The 23,880-nt window shown below is 32.1% G+C and overlaps 1 protein-coding gene across 6 annotated transcripts in view; it reads right to left on the bottom strand.

The window, feature by feature from the left end:
• The window catches only part of LOC139523648 (GATOR2 complex protein WDR59-like), a 64,354-nt gene that overhangs the window by 16,967 nt on the left and 23,507 nt on the right, over nucleotides 1-23,880 (bottom strand). For 2 of the 6 annotated variants that reach the window (XR_011664659.1, XR_011664660.1), the window contains exons 9-23: nucleotides 22,818-22,895; nucleotides 22,425-22,584; nucleotides 22,024-22,103; nucleotides 18,996-19,217; nucleotides 18,249-18,410; nucleotides 17,179-17,268; nucleotides 16,748-16,913; nucleotides 16,098-16,158; nucleotides 13,285-13,420; nucleotides 12,401-12,552; nucleotides 11,655-11,736; nucleotides 11,177-11,289; nucleotides 9,549-9,690; nucleotides 6,786-6,837; nucleotides 5,497-5,551 (exon numbers count right to left, since the gene is read on the bottom strand). Coding sequence is in view for 4 of the 6 variants with exons in the window: in XM_071317816.1 (XP_071173917.1) it covers nucleotides 5,497-5,551; nucleotides 9,549-9,690; nucleotides 11,177-11,289; nucleotides 11,655-11,736; nucleotides 12,401-12,552; nucleotides 13,285-13,420; nucleotides 16,098-16,158; nucleotides 16,748-16,913; nucleotides 17,179-17,268; nucleotides 18,249-18,410; nucleotides 18,996-19,217; nucleotides 22,024-22,103; nucleotides 22,425-22,584; nucleotides 22,818-22,895 (1,699 nt within the window). In the remaining 2 variants the exon portion in view is untranslated. The remainder of the gene's footprint in view (nucleotides 1-5,496; nucleotides 5,552-6,785; nucleotides 6,838-9,548; nucleotides 9,691-11,176; nucleotides 11,290-11,654; nucleotides 11,737-12,400; nucleotides 12,553-13,284; nucleotides 13,421-16,097; nucleotides 16,159-16,747; nucleotides 16,914-17,178; nucleotides 17,269-18,248; nucleotides 18,411-18,995; nucleotides 19,218-22,023; nucleotides 22,104-22,424; nucleotides 22,585-22,817; nucleotides 22,896-23,880) is intronic. The other 4 variants (XM_071317816.1, XM_071317814.1, XM_071317817.1 and 1 more) reach the window with 2 other exon arrangements.

Below are 23,880 nucleotides of genomic sequence, written 5' to 3' on the forward strand. Positions count from 1 at the left end.
ATATAATTTTATGCAAATGACTGATTTCATCAGATTAAAAACAATGATGTGTCCATAGTACACAGATGCCCCACTCATACTATCATTTTCTATGTTCAGTGGACCATGAAATTGGGGTCAAAACTATAATTTGGCATTAAAATTAGAAAGATCATATCATGGGGAACATGTGTATTTAGTTTCAAGTTGATTGGACTTCAACTTCTTCAAAAACTATGTGGACCAAAAACCTGAAGCAAACAGACGTACGGACAGACGAACTGACGAACGAACGGAGGCACAGACCAGAAAACATAATGCCCCTCTACTATCGTAGGTGGGGCATAAAAATACCACTTATACAATAAACAACTACATAAAGTTTGTAGGACTTCATTCTGCTATATACAGCAAGTTTGCAAAACAATCTTTCATTAAATATATAATACAGAACTGAAACATCCAAATAATATAGCATTTCTCATTCAAGGACAGTCTAAATTTGGAAGGAACTAAATGAAATAGAATTAACGACAGAAATATAACAGAAAGAAATCTTGAATATACAATACGTACGGGACAACATACTTAAATATAAACATAACATTTAATCATGCTGGATAATGTAGCTTTTAAACTTCAGGTTGACCAATCATTCTCCCCTAAATAAAATAGTCGAAGTCAAGGGTCATGTTGATAAATTGAAAATTTTAAAAATTATTTAAATGGAGCTGAAGAAATAAGAAATTAAAAAATTGAAATATGCAACTCAACAAATACCAAAAAAATAAATAGACTTCTATTTACTAAGTATCTAAAGTTGTGAAGAAGAAAAAAAAAGCTACCATCTAGAAGCTGTAAAGGCCTATATGTTGCTCACATGAATTCTATGAAAAGGCCGAAATGTTTCAGGTGAGCATAATTTTGGCCAAATTGGTCTTTGATTTCAAAGGAAGTAATTTTTAAAATTTCTGCCTTAATTTGGTTTACTGGTATATGATCATAAATTATGGTGTCAATGGGCAAACAGGTCAGTAGAAGAGACATATTTTTTCCTTGAATAATTTTGATTTATACAACAAAAAAACATGGATATAAATAAAATGATATATCTAAACACACCAAACTGTTATTAAATGTACATGTTTATACACACACACGACAAAATCAAATTCATAAGACTATTTTTTTTTTTTAAATGGCAAAATACTCAAAAACTACTGTCTTTAAAAATAATTGAATGGATGTGAAATTATTACTGACAGTGAATAAAATTACAATTTCCAATTATGTTACACTTGCATTTTTATATTTCTTAGTTTCACAGCATTGAAAGAAAATAACTTTTTTGGTGCCATATTTTAACAAATAGTTATCAAAGGTACCAAGATTATAATTTAGTACGCCAGATTCGCATTTCATCTACATTAGACTCGTCAGTGACGCTCAGATCAAAATAGTCAGAAAGCCAAACAAGTACAAAGTTGGAGAGCATTGAGGACCTAAAATTCGAAAAAGTTGTGCCAAATACGGCTAAGGTAATCTATGCCTGGGATAAGAACATCCTTAGTTTTTCGAACAATTCATAGTTTAATAAACAGGAAATTTATAAAAATGACCATATTCTTGATATTCATGTCAACACCAAAGTGATGACTACTGGGCTGGTGATACCCTCAGGGACCAAATGTCCACCAGCAGTGGCATCGACCCAGTGGTGTAAATAGTTAAAAAAGGTACCAGGATTATAATTTTATAGGCCAGACAAGTTTCGTCAACATATAAGACTCATCAGTGACACAAACCTATAAAAGAATATGTTATAAAAAAAAAAAGATCATAAATTCAAACTGCAAAATTTTCTAACTCATGAATGACACAATTATTTAATGATTAGTATAATTAAGTGAAATTCAATCATGTTCTGATGGTAAATAAAGGGAAGACTTCAAGAGTAACAAAAGGGGCAATCAAAAACCAAAAGTAGAAAAAACAGACAGCACCAAGGCCCAAATAAAACTAGAGGCTCTCAAGAGCCTGTATCGCTCACCTGATTCTACTTGGGTTTTTGAAATCATATGAAAAAATATAAAATTTGGCTAAAAGTGACAACACAACCTCATTGATAAGGAAAGGAACATGTTTAATTTCATTCAAAAGTCCCCCACTGGTGGCCATCTTGGATGGCGGATTGGCTACAAAGTAACAACACTTGGTCAGCACCTCATAAGGAACATTCATGCCATGTTTGGTTTTATTCCATTCAGTGGTTCTCTAAAAGAAGTCATTTGTATGCATTTCCCATAGGGTCCTATGTTAAACTAAGTCTCCTGCTGGGGGCCATCTTGGATGATGGATCTGCTACAAAGTAACAACACTTGGTCAGCACCTCATAAGGAACATTCATGCCATGTTTAGTTTTATTCCATTCAGTGGTTCTCTAAAAGAAGTCATTTGTATGCATTTCCAATAGGGTCCTATGTTAAACTAAGTCCCTGCTGGCGGCCATCTTGGATAATGGATCGGCTACAAAGTAACAACACTTGGTCAGCACCACATTAGGAACATTCATGCCATGTTTGATTTCATTCCATTCAGTGGTTCTCTAAAAGAAGTCATTTGTATGCATTTCCCATAGGGTCCTATGTTAAACTAAGTCCCATGCTGGCGGCCATCTTGGATGAAGGATGGGCTACAAAGAAACAACACATGGTCAGCACGGCATAAGGAACATTCATGCAATGTTTGGTTTCATTACATTCAGTTGTTCTCTAAAAGAAGTCATTTGTATGCATTTCCCATAGGGTCCTATGTTAAACTAAGTCCCCCGCTGGCGTCCATCTTGGATAATGGATCGGCTACAAAGTAACAACACTTGGTCAGCACCACATTAGGAACATTCATGCCATGTTTGATTTCATTCCATTCAGTGGTTCTCTTAAAGAAGTCATTTGTATGCATTTCCCATAGGGTCCTATGTTAAACTAAGTCCCCCGCTGGCGGCCATCTTGGATGATGGATTTGCTACAAAGTAACAACACTTGGTCAGCACTCCATAAGGAACATTCATGCTATGTTTGGTTTCATTCCATTTAGTGGTTCTCTAGAAGAAGTCATTTGTATGCATTTCCCATAGGGTCCTATGTTAAACTAAGTCCCCCGCTGGCGGCCATCTTGGATGATGGATCGGCTACAAAGTAACAACACTTGGTCAGCACTCCATAAGGAACATTCATGCTATGTTTGGTTTCATTCCATTTAGTGGTTCTCTAGAAGAAGTCATTTGTATGCATTTCCCATAGGGTCCTGTGTTAAACTAAGTCCCCCGCTGGCGGCCATCTTGGATGATGGATCGGCTACAAAGTAACAACACTTGGTCAGCACCCCATAAGGAACATTCATGCTATGTTTGGTTTTATTCCATTCAGTGGTTCTCTAAAAGAAGTCATTTGTATGCATTTCCCATAGGGTCCTATGTTAAACTAAGTTCCCGGCTGGCGGCCATCTTGGATGATGGATCGGCAACAAAGTAACAACACTTGGTCAGCACCTCATAAGGAACATTCATGCCATGTTTGGTTTCATTCCATTCAGTGGTTCTCTAGAGGAAGTCATTTGTATGCATTTCCCATAGGGTCCTATGTTAAACTAAGTCCCCCGCTGGCGGCCATCTTGGATGATGGATCGGCAACAAAGTAACAACACTTGGTCAGCACCTCATAAGGAACATTCATGCCATGTTTGGTTTCATTCAATTCAGTGGTTCTCTAAAAGAAGTCATTTGTATGCATTTCCCATAGGGTCCTATGTTAAACTAAGTCCCCTGCTGGCGGCCATCTTGGATGATGGATCGGCTACAAAGTAACAACACTTGGTCAGCACCCCATAAGGAACATTCATGCTATGTTTGGTTTTATTCCATTCAGTGGTTCTCTAAAAGAAGTCATTTGTATGCATTTCCCATAGGGTCCTATGTTAAACTAAGTCCCCGGCTAGCAGCCATCTTGGATGATGGATCGGCAACAAAGTAACAACACTTGGTCAGTACCTCATAAGGAACATTCATGCCATGTTTGGTTTCATTCCATTAAGTGGTTCTCTAAAAGAAGTCATTTGTATGCATTTCCCATAGGGTCCTATGTTAAACTAAGTCCCCCGCTGGCGGCCATCTTGGATGATGGATCGGCTACAAAGTAACAACACTTGGTCAGCACCTCATAAGGAACATTCATGCCATGTTTGGTTCCATTCCATTCAGTGGTTCTCTAGAAGAAGTTCAAAATGTAAATTGTTAACGACGACGACGACGGACGACGGACGCCAAGTGGTGAGAAAAGCTCACTTGGCCCTTCGGGCCAGGTGAGCTAAAAAGACAGACAGACACCATTTGACAAAACACTACACAAAAAACTATAGATTGAGTTAAAGAAACCCCATAAAAAACAGGCAAATAATTTGTATAAAAATTCTTTAAAGAAAGATCAATTAATGTAAATACTGTAGGTTAAAATAGTCTTATGAACTTTAATTCAGCATATACCTGTACAACAATTAACAAGTGCTACTTGACACACTACATGTATTTAGTGATTAAAATTTTGGTCGGACTGGTTGTTTGTTCAATTTTGTTTTTAAAGTAAAAAAATTCTAGCACATCACTAAACATGTTAATGTGTTTCATATCATTGGAAATTTTTTAAAAATTTTGCTCTATGTGTGAAATGCTTTATTTTCACAGAAATATATGTTATGGCGATTTAAAAGTCCAAACTTGTTTGCACGGTCTTATCGTTATTTATCTTTGCGACTCATAATGCTTCTTCACCTTGTAAATGTTATTTAAAATAGGATTTTTTTTTGTAATTTTCTCTTATTCATGAATTTATTGAAAATTCCATTTTACAGCATTTTCTATTAGCAGAATGCATGGACAGAAGCCACAGCAAATTAAACAATGGCAAAATTTCTATCAAATTTTTTTAAGAAGAGAGACCGATTCTTTAAACTTGTGTTATTAAATTTATATTTAAATCTTACAGTACATAAATCCACCTTTAAAAATTATGAAGAGAGTTATTTGGCATATAAATGGTACAAAAAAACAGTTTTTCTTAATTTTTTATTAAAAAAAAATGTGAATAATTTTTTTTTATTGTAAAGATAAATTTTTAACACCAACAATTTACCCTTACATACAAGCTATTACAAATATACTTTTCAGTTTGTTTACCTAATGTTTGCCATTGCCGTAATATAGCTTTTTTGTGCTGATGCGACGCAAAGCAACCACTGATCAATCAATGAACTAAAATTGCCTAGGAACCAGTAGTCTCTTAAAAATATTGAAAGCTCAAAATTGTAACAAACAACCAGTCTACAAATGGTCAACCTGTTAATGGAAAGCACCAGAGGGACACCAAATAAAGATCAAATCAAAAGCAACAAAATGTTTGACAGACATACTAAGCTAGTAGTTATATTCAGCTTTTTTTATGTTATTTGGTAACACTGACTTACTCTGCAAGCCCTTCACAAGGTTTGACATGGACGATACCGTATGATATGGGTTGTACTGAAGAAAAAGAAATCGGACATATTCTTGTCAGTAAGATTTTTAAATATTCATATAATTTATTAACTCACACCCAAATAATAAACTTTCTAAACAACCATTTTGAAGTAAGAATTAAAAGGTTGTGAAATTAGGTATTTAAAAGTGATAATATGCAATATGTATATGGTATTATCGGCAAAAGAGCAAAAAGTTAGATTGTATACAGTCAAAAAAGATTTATCAAGAGTGCATTTAATATTTATGAAATTAGTGAGCTCTTTTTTAATATGTCACAAGAAAAAGCAAGAAAAGATTGAAGCTTAAAAGCAGCAGGAGTGACGGCAAACACAATTATACCCTAAAACATTGACTAACAAGACGTATTAAAATTCAAATGGTTGTTTAGAAAAGCATTAAGTAAGAAGTCAGTGTTTTGAAAACCACAGCAGAAAAAAAAATGATACGTAAATGATCGAATTTAAAAAAAAAAAAAATCCTCTGGGCTTTTAATCCACACTGACAACTTGTAACCCCTCTGTTTAATGCAGCTAAGTGTAATTTACTGAACTATCCCGTAACCAATTAATGTGACTATTTTCTGTTTATTTTTCCCCTTACAGACAAGCTGTAACCTTGTTTTGTTTTTCTTAAACCGGTATTCTTAGGCCCAGTAAGGTAAAAATAAACAGTAAATAATCTCTGAAAATAAATAGTTTGATACAAATATTAAGAACTATAACAAATAGGGAACTTAAAGACTAAATAGCCACTTTCCATACATACTTCAACAACAGTTCTTGAGTACCAAAATAATGAAATGTGGTTGAGCTTGAGTTTACGATTATGAAAAGAAAATTGAAATCGATACTGCATTGTATCCTTTAAAATCAAGACATTGCAAATAATTATAAATAATAAACTCTTACTTTTTCCCAGAAAATTAAAAAATCAACTATATTTTTCAAAGAGATATATTGATAAAGTTGGATACACATTTCTTTCAAAGTCCTTGACAATGACTTAAAAAGTTTTTAATATAAGATGTTGTAAGCTGAACCAGTATGGAAATGCCTAAATACCACAATTTTTAGCCATAATTACAATTTATATGTATAAATGAGGATTATTTTTCTCATATCAACCTTCAAACTTTTTTTTTTTGTATCAAAATTTTCAATAGATTGACGGCAGAAAGAAGGAAAAACGTAGAGAAAAATAATCCTACCAGTAATTCCCGCCGTGCAAGACTTACGTAAAACATTCCAGCCACTGTCAGTACTTCCCAAAGAATAACTAGCTTCATTCTAGTAAAGAAATACCAGGCACAAACATCGCTGTTTTATGTTATTTCTTAACATTTTGTGTTGTAATGAACTTGTATAATAAATCTTTTTATTGTTTTTATAATGATTTTTTGGTTGTTTTTTGTTTTCAAAAAAAATTTCATGCATGTATCACTCATATTGAAGAAGAAATACAAATTTATAATGCTCAAAACTAGTTAATTTTCAAGTATACCATGTATACAATCTAAAGATTTTAAGATCGGACCACTTAAAAGTTTGTTGGCAGAGACTTTATAATTCTATATTTTTTCAAATCTTTAGATGATACGAAAGCTTAAAATGAATTCTATTTTTCGTAAAAGCATGTGTGCAAAGATGACAAATCCTAAAGCATAATAAGCTCCACTTATCTCTTGGCATTTTCACTTCAACAATGGCTAAAATACTGTTAATTAAGAAATTATTGTAATGTTTTATTATTGCGAAACATGTGACAGGGTTATCATCGCAATAATGTAAACTCAAAGTTCGAAATTTTTTATATGAATTAAACAGGATTTTTCACAATATTGCATAAATATGAATCACATTTTAGTCTAATATAACGAAATCGCAATAATAAATGCGTGCAATAATTTCCAAAATTTACAGGATACTGTAGTAAAAGTATCAATTTTATTGCATCCATTTTTTCATGATTTCATTAGTCACAGGAGAAATTATTTTCATGGTTACTGAAAAAGTCATGTGCTTTGTTTACATCTATTTTTGAGGTGTTATTTTCACGTCTATGTGGGTTTGAAAATTAGAACTCTTTAAACATTAATACTTTTACAGTAGCTAAATTCACCATTAAAGAATCTATAAAGACCCACGGCAATTTCATGAAAATTACTACAAATATTATCAAAGTCCTAGTCTTCTGGGTAAAAATTACTTTCCTTTTTTCAACAGGAACTAAAAATTAAACATTGCAATGTATTGAATATTTGATTTTATTTCATGCAATCTTTACCCAAAAAAACATTATAATTTATTATTGACTTCAGAAGTAAGTTATTGAGAATATTCTAAACCAATCAATATGTTCTGGCATACTTTTGAAAATAATACCCACAATTCATTTGATTCCAAAATGGTGAATTTTAAAATACAATAAGTAAACAAGTATATAATATTCCTATCAAGTTGACACTGGCTCCAATATATAGATTTAGATGTGCATTCATGTATAAGTTCCAAATTGTCATGAAATGGTATCACTGTAATAGTATTACATACTGAATTATCATCAGTGTCGTAAGACATCTTGGGATAAATTCTTGTCTTAAAGACATGTCTTATATAAAAAAAAAGTTATTTATGTCTTTAAACATTTCTCAAAGAAAAACATAATGTGTATCTTAGACATTGTTTTAGATAGATATAATGTCTTATAAACAGGTCTAAAAAGAATAACATTGTCTAAGACACTGACGATACTTTCAAATGTATTTTGTTTTGGAAAACAGAAAAATACAAGCTTAATCTGCATATATTCATTTGAAATTCTGCAATCATTCTGGAATAGTTGACTAAATCTTCATCAAATTCTTGGAATTTAATTTTCATTTATCTCTCCTTAAGGAGGTAGACCTATGTTAAGGGAAATAACTCATCAGTACGTTTGTGTCAACCATTTTCAACAAGAATGTGTCCATAGTACACGAATGCCCCACTCGCACTATCATTTTCTATGTTCAGTGGAACCTGAAATTGGGGTCAAAACTTTAATTTGGAATCAAAATTAGAAAGATCATATCATAGGGAACATGTGTACTAAGTTTCAAGTTGATGTAACTTTAACTTCATCAAAAACTACCTTGACCAAAAACTTTAACCTGAACTTCGCACTATCATTTTCTATGTTCAGTGGACCATGAAATTGGGGTCAAAACTATAATTTGGTATTAAAATTAGAAAGATTATATCATGGGGAACAAGTGTACTAAGTTTCAAGTTGATTGGACTTCAACTTCTTCAAAAACTACCTTGACCAAAAACTTTAACCTGAAGCGGACGGACGAACGGAGGCACAGACGGACGGACGGACGCACGCACGCACGAACGGAGGCACAGACCAGAAAACATAATGCCCCTCTACTATCGTAGGTGGGGCATAAAAATATATTCTAAGCTTCTAGGTTACATACATTATTTTCAATCTGTTTCAGGTAAAAGCTTAAAAAACATTGATGAACTTGACTTTTACAAACGCTTAACTGATTTAAAGAGTTATCTCCCTGAACCAAGGTCTACCCCCTTAAAACAGGGCAAACTTGTTTTTTTCTGTTTTCTGTGATTTCTTATTCTGATCCACCAGCATAAATACTCTTTTCTAAACTGTAGATTCATAATTATTTGTAAAGTACTCATTTTTGTGTATTTCAAGAGTATATTGTAGACCAAGAATTAAAATGATCCTACAGTATTGTTGCAGAATTTTTGAAATCCACAAAATCAAATTTTTATAATTTTTTTGAAATCCACAAAATCAAATTTTTATAATTTTTTTAAATCCACAAAATCAAATTTTTATAATTTTTTTAAATCCACTAAAAAGGTACCTACTAAAATTAGTGGAATCCACAGTATTCTAAGTTATGACTTTAAAACATCCATATACATGTACAACTATTATTTTCATAATGATGATACAATATTTACATGGCAGAAAATTTTGATCTTACATTTGGTGGTGTTGAATATTCTACTGATATCGACTGATGTGGTTTGGGTGGAGGTGGCGCCATCAACTCCTGACCATTCCAGAACACACAACATAACATTGCTAATGTCTGTACATCTCTCAGTTTTATATAATATTCCATTCTATGAAAATTAAAACAAACAGCATCATTAGAAAAGTGTTATCAAGGGGGAGTGTTGTATTTCTCATCTTTATAATTTCAAGTTTAAACTTTACTAAATCAGCAGCATTTCTGTCAAAAAGACTTTAAGTGAAGCTACTCAGCGAAGAGTGGAGGTAATGATACATTACATTTGTGTGAATTTAGGGATTGAATATTTTTACTAATGAGCACAAGATTTTATTAAGTGACATGTATTTACATTTCCACATTTTTATTTTTACCAGCAAAATATATAATATATAGATAATTCCTGATAAATATGTTCATCTTCAAAGCAGGCAATATGTCAGAATCTATAAATCCAACAAAAATATAAATGTCTGGAAATAAATAACTCTTGTATAGATTTTCATCTTTAAGCCGATATAGTAAAAGAATGTACAAGGTTGCACTTGTAAATACAACTGTTTTACAAGAGGGACGAAAGATACCAAAGGGACAGTCAAACTCATAAATCTAAAACAAACTGACAACTCCATGGCTAAAAATGAAAAAGACAAACAGAAAAACAATAGTACACATGACACAACATAGAAAACTAAAGAATAAACAACACGAACCCCACCAAAAACTAGGGGTGATCTCAGGTGCTCCGGAAGGGTAAGCAGATCCTGCTCCACATGTGGCACCCGTCATGTTGCCTATGTGATTACCAATCCGGTAAATAGTCTTATTCGGTAGGTCACATTCATGAAAGAGAAGTCGATTGTAGTTACGACGTAAGGAACATATCCGATATCATTTGTGAAACGGTTATTCCATAACGGTCAACCAACTCGTGATGGCGTCCGTAAAATTTACGAAGGGATGATTTCAACTTCACCATTTGGAACTCTTGGTTTAATAGCTTCCTTGTGAGCAGTAACCCTCTATCAAGAAAATCATGATAGGAAATGCAAGCACGGGAATATCGTATCAATTGGGAGATATATACCCCGTATGCAGGTGCTGCTGGAATGTTGCTACTTAGAAATGGAAAGTTCACAATTGGAAAGCTGAAATCATCTCTTTTGTCGTAAAGTTTTGTTTTCAACCGACCCTCATTGTCAATTTCTATATGTAAGTCAAGATATGAAGCCGACTTAACTGTATCTGTAGTATCCTTTATCTCCAATTCGATGGGATAGATGCGTTCCACATAGTCACCAAATTTTGAATTGTTTAGTGAAAGAACGTCATCTATATAGCGGAAAGTAGAGTTAAAAGATATTGCTAACTTCTTATCTTTCTTCCTTAGAAGTTCCTGCATGAAGTCAGCCTCATAATAATAAAGAAACAAGTCGGCAAGTAGAGGGGCACAGTTTGTTACAAACTACACCTCTCTTGGGGAGCTTCATAGTAAAATTGGCACAATACTCGCCATAAGAAGGGTTTCTATATGGGAAAATGCACTATCTATATTTACAGAAATGCAACCTACAAACCTCACAACAATTATTACTTACAATGATTGCATAAGATTTCTACCAAAAGGATGTCGACCCCAGGGAGGTCCCTCGTCTGGGTCTTCAGAGCACTGAAGTCTTTTATCAGCAGTTAGTGCCACCAATGACCACAGCTAGAAATAAATACACCATCAATATAAGCAAGGTAACAGCTTAACTCTTTAATATTTAAGAAAACAAACCATTTGCAAAAATAACAGAGAGAAAATGTATTTTTCTTTTGCAAAACTAATTTTTTATTACAATTTACAACTTTAGTTTCAATGTCTTTTTCTTTTGCAAAACTATTTTTTATTACAATCTCACTTTTATCGTTACAACTTTAGTTTTTTCTACTCATGTCTTTCTATTCAAAATGACAAAACAATTTTTGTTCAATGCATTAAAGGCTATACTATTTACAAATTCAAATACAATAAGAACTGTATTAGGCATTCTTTTAAGCTTTTCCTTCATTATTTATTGCAGAAAATCTTACCTGCACCAGATCTTTCCTACCAACAGTGGCAGCAACACTAGTATTGTGTTTACACATTGTAGATATATCTGACTTATTAATTCTGTAAAACAAAACAGGTAAATATAATAAAGTATATTAAAACTCATGTCTACATAAAGGAGCAACCTTCCTATCCTAATTTTAATTATATAAGCAGAAACCATAGAAGATTTTTTTTATTTCAACTGACTTAGAAATACAGTAAAATCAGTAAATAAAAGTTTTGTAAACCATTTCCTAACAGTTACCCTTCCGGAGCACCTGAGATCACCTCAAGTTTTGGTGGGGTTTGTGTTGTTTATTCTTTAGTTTTCTATGTTGTATCATGTGTACTAGTGTTTGTCTGTTTGTCCTTTTCATTTTTAGCCATGGCGTTGTCAGTTTATTTTCGATTTATGAGTTTGACTGTCCCTCTGGTATCTTTCGTCCCTCTTTTACGAATTATCAATAGTGTATAATTTCTGACTTAGTACTAGTATTTTCAAAAGACAAGCACACAAATGAATTGTCTTCCAGCTTTCCATTTTGTGAGTGAATTTATGTGGAAAGTTTGTAATTGGAAATGTAGAATATTTGTGTCAAAGAGACAACAACCCGCCCAAAGAGCAGAAACAGCCACAGGCCACCAATGGGTCTTCAACGCAGTGAGAAAATATGAAGGTATTACTATATATATATTGAGGTGGGTGAATTTAAGAATGATTTAATAATAGGACTAAACTTACATGTAATGTTCTCCGAGAATTTTATGCAATGCTAAAAGTCTACTACTGTCATAGATTTTAACAGGAGCAATATTTGGTTTCTTGGTTTCTGCTACTCTTACATCAGCACTGTATCTCTTTCCTGAGGCTCTATTCTTCTTTGGACCACTTTTCTTCAATGATAATGTACAACCAAGACATCAGAATTATAATAAGTATGTAATGAATAGTCAAAAATGTCAAAAAAACATTTCATTAATGTATAACGCATTTAAACAAAAAATTGAGATGAAATAATAGCTTTCTTAGACAACAAGTTATCATTTTACTAGGGTTAAAAAATTACAAACTATTTTGTTAAGGTAACTTTTTGTGAATTCATTTTTATGTGTACCAATTTTTATAGTTTGAAGAGAAATTGTCATATTTGTGAATACTCTATTTTTGTCTATAGTAAATTAATATTTCTTTGAACATATAAAGTTGTGGTACATCAAAATCAAAGATTTTCATGAATATTGGTTCCCAACAAGTGATAATGAATTGACAGCATCATCAACATCTTACATCAATCTTAATGAATATGCTGCTGTTCATAAGTAAAAAAAAGTATTGTAACTTCAGAAATTATTGCCAAGTTTTGTATTAATGTGAATAATGCAACTGGGTGAGTTTTGCAAAAAGAACTTGCATTGGGATATCTGTATGTAGATTTTCCTGAAATTCCAATAATAAATCTAGAGTTTTTGTCCATTCTACAAAAATTTGCAACAATAAATACACTCAACAATTTCTGATCGGATTTTGGTCAGGTTGCTATCTCTTTGACATATTCCCTATTTCCATTCACAATTTTACTCAATAATTTCTTAATGTACAGTAATCTTATCTATATATATACTTACATAGTAATATGTAGCTATAGTTATATCAGGTTGAGCTGTTGGAGGACTGCGGGAATAGGCAGCAAAGTTGAATGGAACTGTCTGATGTGGACGCATCTTGTTTTTCTGAACTAGACTGTTCAAGTCAGACATTGCCCTGAAAATTTAATTTAAATCAGCAGTCAGTAAAAGACACATTAATAGTAAATATTTACCTCCAAAATGACAAAGATGTATCTAAAGAAAACTGTCAGGCTCAAAACTGTTATGTTCTTCATCTCTTTCATTTTATTAATAGGATAATTGTAAATAAATGATATTTTATTTGTTTCAATAAATGTAATAAATAAAAAAAAAATGTTTATACAAATAAAAGGATCATGCAATTAAGTGGAGTCAACTTCTTCAAAATTATTTTTTTCATAGGCTGAAATAACTATAATGAATACTTATGCATATCTAAATAATCAAAACCTTATCTTGTAATTCTACTTTTTGACTATAACAAGAATGGACCCTACACATGAACACTTTTACACTTCAAAACTTTTGGACTATAATAAGAATGGACCCTACATATGAACACTTTTGGATAATAATAAGAATGGACCCTACACATGAAACAAACAGTAAACAAAGAAACTAGTATAAAACCAGATGCTCCGCAGGGCGTAGCTTTATACGACCGCAGAGGTTGAACCCTGAACGGTTGGGGCAAGTATGGACACAACATTCAAGCTGGATTCAGCTCTAAATTTGGATTGTGATTAAATAGTTGACACAGCATAGGTTTCTGACACAGAATGAATGTGTTCTAATGAACTTAAAATTTTTGTTTTCTCTTAGAGCAATTCACTATGCTGTTGAATATTAATCCTCTCAAAAAAATGTTTGAAGAAATTTTCTTTTTTATTTATGAAATTTCAAATGAGAAAAATTGAACCCAATTTTTTTAATCACATCCCCCTTTCCCTTATTCCAAAACTAATCTCAATTAAAATTTCTAATGGAGTTTGCAACAATAACTACTCATTTAAATACATCATAAAATATTAAGATGTAAAAAAACTGCTTGTTATCACTGAATGGTAAAGATTATTTTAATTTATCAGTTGGTAGTAAAAAGTGAATATACATTGTATATTGTATATAACAAAGATTTAAGTTGATTCTGGACAAAGAAAGATAACTCCAATTAAAAAAAATCTTGCTATTGCACAATATTTTGCAATTAGATATTTCTTGCTTACTATTCTGGACAAAGAAAGATAACTCTAATTAAAAAAAAATTTGCTATTTCACAATATTGTGCAATTAGATATTTCTTGCCATTGCGCAATACTGTGCAATTGAAAAGACTTGCTATTGCACAATACTTAATATAATAGTTTTAGATCCTGATTTGGACCAACTTGAAAACTGGGCCCATAATAAAAAATCTAAGTACATTTTTGGATTCAGCATATCAAAGAACCCCAAGATTTCAATTTTTGTTAAAATCAGACTAAGTTTAATTTTGGACCCTTTGGACTTTAGTGTAGACCAATTTGAAAACAGGACCAAAAATGAAGAATCTACATACACAGTTAGATTTGGTATATCAAAGAACCCCATTTATTCAATTTTTGATGAAATCAAACAAAGTTTAATTTTGGACCCCGATTTGGACCAACTTGAAAACTGGGCCAATAATCAAGAATCTAAGTACATTTTTAGATTCAGCATATCAAAGAACCTAACTGATTCATTTTTTGTCAAAATCAAACTAAGTTTAATTTTGGACCCTTTGGACCTTAATGTAGACCAATTTGAAAACGGGACCAAAAGTTAAGAATCTACATACACAGTCATGACAGTTAGATTCGGCATATCAAAGAACCCCAATTATTCAATTTTGATGAAATCAAACAAAGTTTAATTTTGGACCCTTTGGGCCCCTTATTATGTTGGGACCAAAACTCCCAAAATCAATACCAACCTTCCTTTTATGGTCATAAACCTTGTGTTTAAATTTCATAGATTTCTATTTACTTATACTAACGTTATGGGGTGAAAACCAAGAAAAATGCTTATTTGGGTCCCTTTTTGGCCCCTAATTCCTAAACTGTTGGGACCTAAACTCCCAAAATCAATACCAACCTTCCTTTTGTAGTCATTAACATTGTGTTTAAATTTCATTGATTTCTTTTTACTTAAACTAAAGTTATTGTGCGAAAACCAAGAATAATGCCTATTTGGGCCCTTTTTTGGCCCCTAATTCCTAAACTGTTGAAACCAAAACTCCCAAAATCAATCCCAACCGTTCTTTTGTGGTCATAAACCTTGTGTCAAAATTTCATAGATTTCTATTAACTTAAACTAAAGTTATAGTGCGAAAACCAAGAAAATGCTTATTTGGGCCCTTTTTGGCCCCTAATTCCTAAAATGTTGGGACCAAAACTCCCAAAATCAATACCAACCTTCCTTTTGTGGTCATAAACCTTGTGTTAAAATTTCATAGATTTCCATTCACTTTTACTAAAGTTAGAGTGCGAAAACTAAAAGTATTCGGACGACAACGACGACGACGACGACGACGCCAACGTGATAGCAATATACGACGAAAAATTTTTCAAATTTTGCGGTCGTATAAAAATTATTCAGGTGAAACCATGAATTATATCGGAATTTGTGTATTAACATAATTAACCATAATAGATGTTCTATACTAATGATAACGAGGCCAGGGTAAGGTACCGGTATTCGATGTATCTTTTAACAAATGTAAACATGTTAATAAAATTTTGTTTTAATGAAAAAAAATGAGAAAAAAAATGAAACAAACAGTAACTTACTTTGGTGTATAATCTGAACCTTTCTGTGCCTCTTTTGATCTTCCAAATGTAACTAAATAACCTATAAAAACATTAATAACAAGTTTAATGCTGTCTGAAAGTATTGACTGATTAAACTTTGCCTAATGTTCAGTGGCAAATATTTCACACTGTGATTGGTGTACGATACATATATTCTAACAATCTAATTATGTGATCTTTACTGAAATATAATTTTGTGCATAATGCTAGAAATATGTTGCCCTTTGGCTGCCTTTTATGTGTTTTGTGGTTGGGTTGCTGTCTCATTCACATATACCTCACACCTGCTTTTATATAAATTAACAAAGCAAGGTTAAAACTAAAGAATGCCATTGATAGACAAATAAAAAGCTAACCTTGGCAATAAAAATACACATATGGAAGTTCTACAAAAAGATGGGGAAAAATTACTATCATTATATTATATAAGTTTAAGGCTTTCAGAAAAACTCTAACTTATATATTTAGCATCTATCATAATGGAAAACTTTATTGATATAAAAAATACAACTAGACTCAACTCGTTGGTGGGGTTGTTGTCTCTGTGACATATTCCCCATTTCCATTCTCAATCTTATCACTTCAATAACACTTTATATATATTTTTTTTATTTATAACATTAAAATACCTGCAGAGCAAAATCTTGCACCGCTAGTTCTAGGAAACGGAATATGAGAATCCAGTCTGGATCCAAACTTGACAAAAGGTATATCTCCTCGGGAATAAGGTAAATAGAAAGGAGAAAATGCTGGCAAATTTTCTGTATCCGGTGTTATTCTTTCTTCTGTCTGAAACTGTAAATGAAGTGATTAGCAACAAAAATATTATACATTTCTAAGATGATGGTTATTTTAAACATATTGTACCTAATAAACAGTCTATCCGAGGTCATAGTCAGAAAACTGGATGAACTGTAGCTCACAAACATATAATTTCTCCAAAGTCAACGTTATAATGAAACTCTACAGTGTTTTCCTATTTTTAATGGTGGAAGAAGCCTTTCGGTAGGAAAATTAGGTGTAATTTATCCCTGAAACTATATTTCTAATAAATACTTACTGACAATGAATCTAGTGTGGTCGAAAACTGTCTCAGTAATGGTTCCAGACAATTCCTTCTGGCATGTCTGTTTGCTGTATCTTTCAATACCTAAATTAAACCAGTTCTATTTATAACAACTCCCTTCAATTTTTTTTCTAGCTATACAGTCACAAAATTATATGCACACATTCATTTCATTCAATTTATAGTTATTTTATACTAACAAACCATAAAAAATGTATGTATAAGGGAGCAGTAGACATAATTAAGTTATATTTTTTCACTGTTGCCTGCAACTTTGCCATTCACAGCGTTTAAATAATTGACCTTTAAAGATTCACAACTGTGTATCATCATTTTTCAAATTGAACATGTTCATTTTGGGAATAAATTGGGTAACAGCTTGTTATAAATAGACCAGATTTGGATTATAAATATACATGTCTATACATGCAAACATCTGACCTTTCCACAAAAATCGCGGTAAACAGACAGAAAGTCACAGGACAAAAAGTCACAAGTTTGGTAGGACAAAAAGTCACAGGACAAAAAGTCACAAATAATATGTTGACAATTGTTAGAATATATAAGAGAAATATCTTGAAATATTTACTTTTTAATACATATATTCATATTAAAGTTCAGGAAATGTGTCATTATACTTGATATATGAAGATTTATTTAATTTTAATCATGCAAAAGAAAGATATATTGGCACAATGAAGCCATTAAAGTGCCAAGCCACTTTGACATTTTTTTTTTTTTGTTGTTGTTTTTTTTAACAATTATTTGATTTACTTTGATATTTATTTGATAAATTTTGTTTACAAAGTTAGACTTTTTACAATAGTTCAAAAGAAATACAAAAATATTTTTGTAGAAATAAACGTCTTTTATTTAATGAAAAAAATGAATTGTGACTTTTTGTCCTGTGACTTTTTGTCCGTGACTTTTTGTCCTGTGACTTTCTGTCCTGTGACTTTTTGTCCTGTGACTTTCTGTCCTACATTCAAAATCGCAAACGTACCTACCCAATTTAAAAATGTCAGTGTAATTCTAAATACAGCTCTCAGTAAATTAATAAGTACCTTCAACAATCTGAGCATGACATTGTTATCCACCAATATGTCTGTGAATTCAAATAAAGGCATGCCATGGATGGGATAATGATTGGGGAATGAAATGACAAGCTTGAGACTGTTATTCCCAATCATCCCGGTTACTTTACAGGTTCTGGTACTGACATCCAGCTGAAAATAAAAATCACATACTGTAACCACAACTGTCAACGTGTTTTTGTTAAGACTGCATCCTCCTTTAATATTTCTCTAAATGACATTTTTATGTAAAGACCTAAAATAGCATGTGACTAAAAGTATATTTATTGACCTAAATACCCCAACCAATGCAGACATAATCAATGGCTGTTTTGGTCAGCATTTAAGTGTGAGGTTTAACTAGATATGAAACCAGGTTTAACTCACCATTTTGTTTGAAAAATGCCTGAACTATGTCAGAAATATGACTGAACTATGTCAAAAATATGCCTGAACTATGTCAGAAATATGCCTGAACTATGTCAGAAATATGCCAGAACTATGTCAGAAATATGCCAGAACTATGTCAGAAATATGCCAGAACTATGTCAGAAATATGACGGTTGTTTTGCAATTGGTTTGATTTCGTCAGTTTTAATGGACTCAAAATGTCTTAATTGACATGGATTTTGCTATTATTGTTATACTTTTTTACTACCTACTTCATAGACAAGACAATCACCTACAAAAAACTCTATCATCCATAGGAAGATAACAATGGTGTGTTTATTTAATTACCTCATCAACTCTCACATTATCTATAGCTACGTTGACCATCAAAAACTCCTGTTCTAACGTTCTGGGTTTCTGACCAGGGTAAACTTCAGGACTGGCGGACATCTGTCTCTGGAAGTCCATTTCTTGGTTAGTTGGAGGACTGGATCCATTGGTTTCATACGGTAATGATGTACTGTCACTTTCTGAAGAATCACTAATCTCACCAACATCTTGACCACATAACTGGTTATTTTGATGAAAATAATAATATATATCAGTTTAAGAAAATACCAAAACAAATAAATGTAATCAGAAGATATTTTTTTGAACAATATCAATATTTAGATATAAGATGTGGTATGAGTGCCAATGAGACAACTCTGCATCCAAGTCACAATTTATAAAAGAAAACCATTATAAGTCAATGCACGGCCTTCAACATGGAGCCTTGGATCACACCGAACAATAAGCTATAAAGGGTCCCAAAATTACTAGTGAAAAACCATTCAAACGGGAAAACCAACAGTCTTATCTATATAAACCAGGTGCTCCGCAGGGTGCAGCTTTATACGACCACAGATGTCAAACCTGAACAATTGGGTCAAGTATGGACACAACATTCAAGCTTGATATAGCTCTGAATTTGGATTGTGATAAAATTTTGACATAATATGAGTTTCTGACACAAAACAAATGTCAAGATCTTACAAATCTATTGCGCAATATTGTGCAATTAAAGATTTCTTCTTCAAACTTTTCAAAAATTTGGAATTTGAGAAATTTGGAAAAAAAAATTTGAAAACTACTACCACCCCCTTTTTCGCAATAAGTCCAAAACACTGACATTCCTTTATACATAATTTACAAGAAGTGCAAGGGAGGAATATCTGAACATACCCAACATTGTATGTTAAATGTTTTTAAATTACCTCCCTTACACTGCTTTTAAATTGTCTTAATTGTCCATTGACCAGAAAAACCTAGTTTTCCCCCCTTTTTTGCCCCTAATTTCAAAACATTTTGAGCTATAACCCCCTTAATCAATACTAACCATCTCTTCATGGTATGGAAACTTGTGGAATAATTTCAGAGAGATTCGTACACTTAAACACAAGTTATTGTTTGAAAACTGCCAAAATGCATATTTTGGGCTCTTTTTTGGCCCCTAATTACTTAACTATTGGGACCATAACCCCAAAAATCAATCCCAACCTTCCTTTAGTGGTATTGAACCTTCTGGAAAAAATATATAGAGATCCATTCACTTTAACTAAAGTTATTGTTCGGAAACTAAAAGCGTTTTCGAACGACAACATGATAGCATTATACGACGCAAAATTTTTTTTGTGGTCGTATAAAAATGAGAAACGAGAAACACGTATAAATAACATAAACAAACGACAACTACTGTACATCAGATTCCTGACTTAGGGCAGGTGCAAACATTTGCAGCGGGATTAAATGTTTTAATGGTAATAAACCTTCTCCCTTTTTCTGAAACAATAGTATAACATCACAACATAGAAAAACACACGATAAAATATCAATTTGAAAGGCTTAACTCAATCAAAAAACGTAAATTAACACACTATGAACGAAAAAATTTGATCTGCCATACCTAATTGCAAATACATAGTTAATAAAATATTAGGGACAAACATTCAAGGCAAAAAAGCAAACAAACAAGTCCAAACAAACCCATGGCAAGACACCACCGTGAAATACTTAATAGTTTATTTCTAACTGTTGTATCAGTGCAAACTTTACAAAACTGATTACAGTACCATTTATAAATGATATTGGAAAATTGCAGTAACAGTCAATATTGCAGTATATTTTGTGGGGATTGAGGAACAAGTGTACTTTCATGGATACTTGATTTTGAGGTTTTGCCAAAGTCAGCATGCAAGCCCATAAAAATTGTTTTTTACCTGTATCCCCAAAATTCCCCAAAAGTAGTATACAAGTATTAATAAAATTGAGAATGGAAATGGGGAATGTGTCAAAGAGACAACAACCCGACCAAATAAAAAACAACAGCAGAGGGTCACCAACAGGTCTTCAATGTAGCGAGAAATTATAAGTCCACAGTAATTATAAGTAATTTTTTTCCTTTTCAATTGATACCACAAAGATGTCATGTTAAAATTAAGACAAAAGATTAAATACAATGTGAGACCTTTTTTCCATTTCTATTTATTTATGTGTTCTAAAATGCGTCATTTTGGTCTCTTGTGGAGAGTTGTCTCATTGGCAATCATACCACATCTTCTTTTTTATATGACAGTTGTTTCCATTCGTTTGTTGAGTTTGAACTTTTGATTCTGCCATTTGATAAGGGACTTTCCATTTGTTTGATGAGTTTGAGCTTTTGATTCTGCCATTTGATAAGGGACTTTCCATTTGTTTGATGAGTTTGAGCTTTTGATTCTGCCATTTGATAAGGGACTTTCCATTTGTTTGATGAGTTTGAGCTTTTGATTCTGCCATTTGATAAGGGACTTTCCATTTGTTTGATGAGTTTGAGCTTTTGATTCTGCCATTTGATAAGGGACTTTCCATTTGTTTGATGAGTTTGAACTTTTGATTCTGCCATTTGATAAGGGACTTTCCATTTGTTTGATGAGTTTGAGCTTTTGATTCTGCCATTTGATAAGGGACTTTCCATTTGTTTGATGAGTTTGAGCTTTTGATTCTGCCATTTGATAAGGGACTTTCCATTTGTTTGATGAGTTTGAGCTTTTGATTCTGCCATTTGATAAGGGATTTTCCATTTGAAATCTTCCTTTGAATTGGCTATTTTTGTTATTTGATTTTTTTTTAACTAGCAAAAAAGTAATCACACTTATATTTTGGAATCAAATTATTGCTTTATAAATTCAACTGTTAAGTGAGGTTTATATCATTGCAAAAAATTTGACATGATTTATATTATTTTAAAAGTTATAACTCACATTTTAAAAATTCTAAATGTAGTATTTGTATCCAGATTTTCATGCAAAACCACACAAAATATCTGTGAAATAATCATTTATAGAATTACAGTTACCTTTTGTAAGTGTTGGTCTATTTTCCATATCCGTAAACTTTGATCTTTAGACCATGTGACAAGGTGATAGTCCTTGAGACCTTTATACATAGAAAAAAAAAAAACTCAAATACTCTTTAAATCTCTTTGTAAAATTATCATAAATCAATATGTTTTAATGAAAAATCAATAATTGAAATAGAGCAAGATCTGTGGGAAAAAAAATTGAAAAAATAAAACAATTAAATATTTTTTTTACATGAATTATTGAATCAGCAAGTGGCCATTTCTTGGTCATTGAACAATAATAAAAAAAAAAATTGAGGTCAATCTTCAAGGGAACTTGATGATTTGAGTATTGTAAGAAGTGTTTGTGTAAATATAGAATTTTAATTAAATTAAATCAATTTATATTAAATTACCTTCTGCTTGTTTTCTCCATTCAAATTCTAAAATAACGTCTTGATGGCCGACAAACTGATGTACAGGTGCTACATAATTCTCAAGATTCCACAAATAAAGAGAGTTTTCTCCCCTTCTCAGTTGGGGGACAACAGCTGTTATTAATCCATGGCCAAATGGCTGCAAGAATAAATTTTTGTTTTGACTATATATATGTAGAAAAAAGTTTTAAAAAATACGGGACATACAATCTTTATTTATTGTGTGCAAATGGAAAATCCAAAATTAATGGACAAAAAATATAATTAAATTTCCACGACAAAAATTGTGTATAATAAAAAAACAATTCTCATTATAAAACATAAGTTGCTCCTAAAAATATTGATAAAGCTTATGATTTAAATAAGACTTACTGTGTACCTAGCTCTCCATACAGGAGAACCAGACGTAATAACACTTTTACTCTGACGAGGGTTTGAGGTATCCCAAAACTGAAAATATACATACAAATATTATACATGATATAACAAGAGTGCAATAACCATTCATATACATGATATTGCAAATACTGCAATAACAATTTATAGACAAGATAATGCAATACAAGGGAATATTGTACGCTAAGTTATCTATACGTTTGTACAAATTTAATATGTACAATATACATCGGCCCCATTTTTCTAATGATCTTTTGCTGTCCCCTTTCTTTATATGATTTCCTTACAATGTTGTTTTTTTCTCTTTTAAGGTTGCCTAACAACCAATCACAAAGGACAGAAACCCTGGGCCATCTAATACTTATTTTAATGTAAAATCATATTTGAAGAAGGAACACTTCCTGAATGCTCCCACTCACCACCAATTAGTGCCAAAAAATTGAAGTAAACACTCCTTGCTGGACCCATCGGATCTTAAAATGATTCAAACCTTTAAAAGGTTAATCTTAACTGTTTATCATGCACTTATCGAAGCCCTATAGATGATAGAAAATTAATAATAAATCAAGTATCAGGTAAAATGTGATATGTTGGGTTTCTGTAATGGTTTGTTACACCAGTTCAAGTACATTTTAACTTATACCTACGTCACTTATTCTTAATGTGTGGGACAGACAGGAATTAGCATCAAGAATATCATAAAAATCATGAAATGATGTTAAACAAGAATGTGTCCTAAGTACACTGATGCCCCACTCGCACTATCTTTTTCCATGTCCTATGGATCGTGAAATTGGGTAATAATCTAATTTGGAATTAAAATTAGAAAGATTATACTATAGAGAACATATGTACTAAGTTTCAAAGTGATTGGACTTCAATTTCATCAAAAACTACCTTGACTAAAAACTTTAACCTGAAACTCCCACTTTCATTTTCTATGTTCAGTGGATCGTGAAATTAGGGTCAGAAGTTCAATTTGGCTTTAAAATTAGAAAGATCATATCATAAGCAACAAGTGTACTAAGTTTCAATTTGA

Source organism: Mytilus edulis, chromosome 5 (genome assembly GCF_963676685.1).
Source record: "Mytilus edulis chromosome 5, xbMytEdul2.2, whole genome shotgun sequence".
NCBI lineage: Eukaryota > Metazoa > Mollusca > Bivalvia > Mytilida > Mytilidae > Mytilus > Mytilus edulis.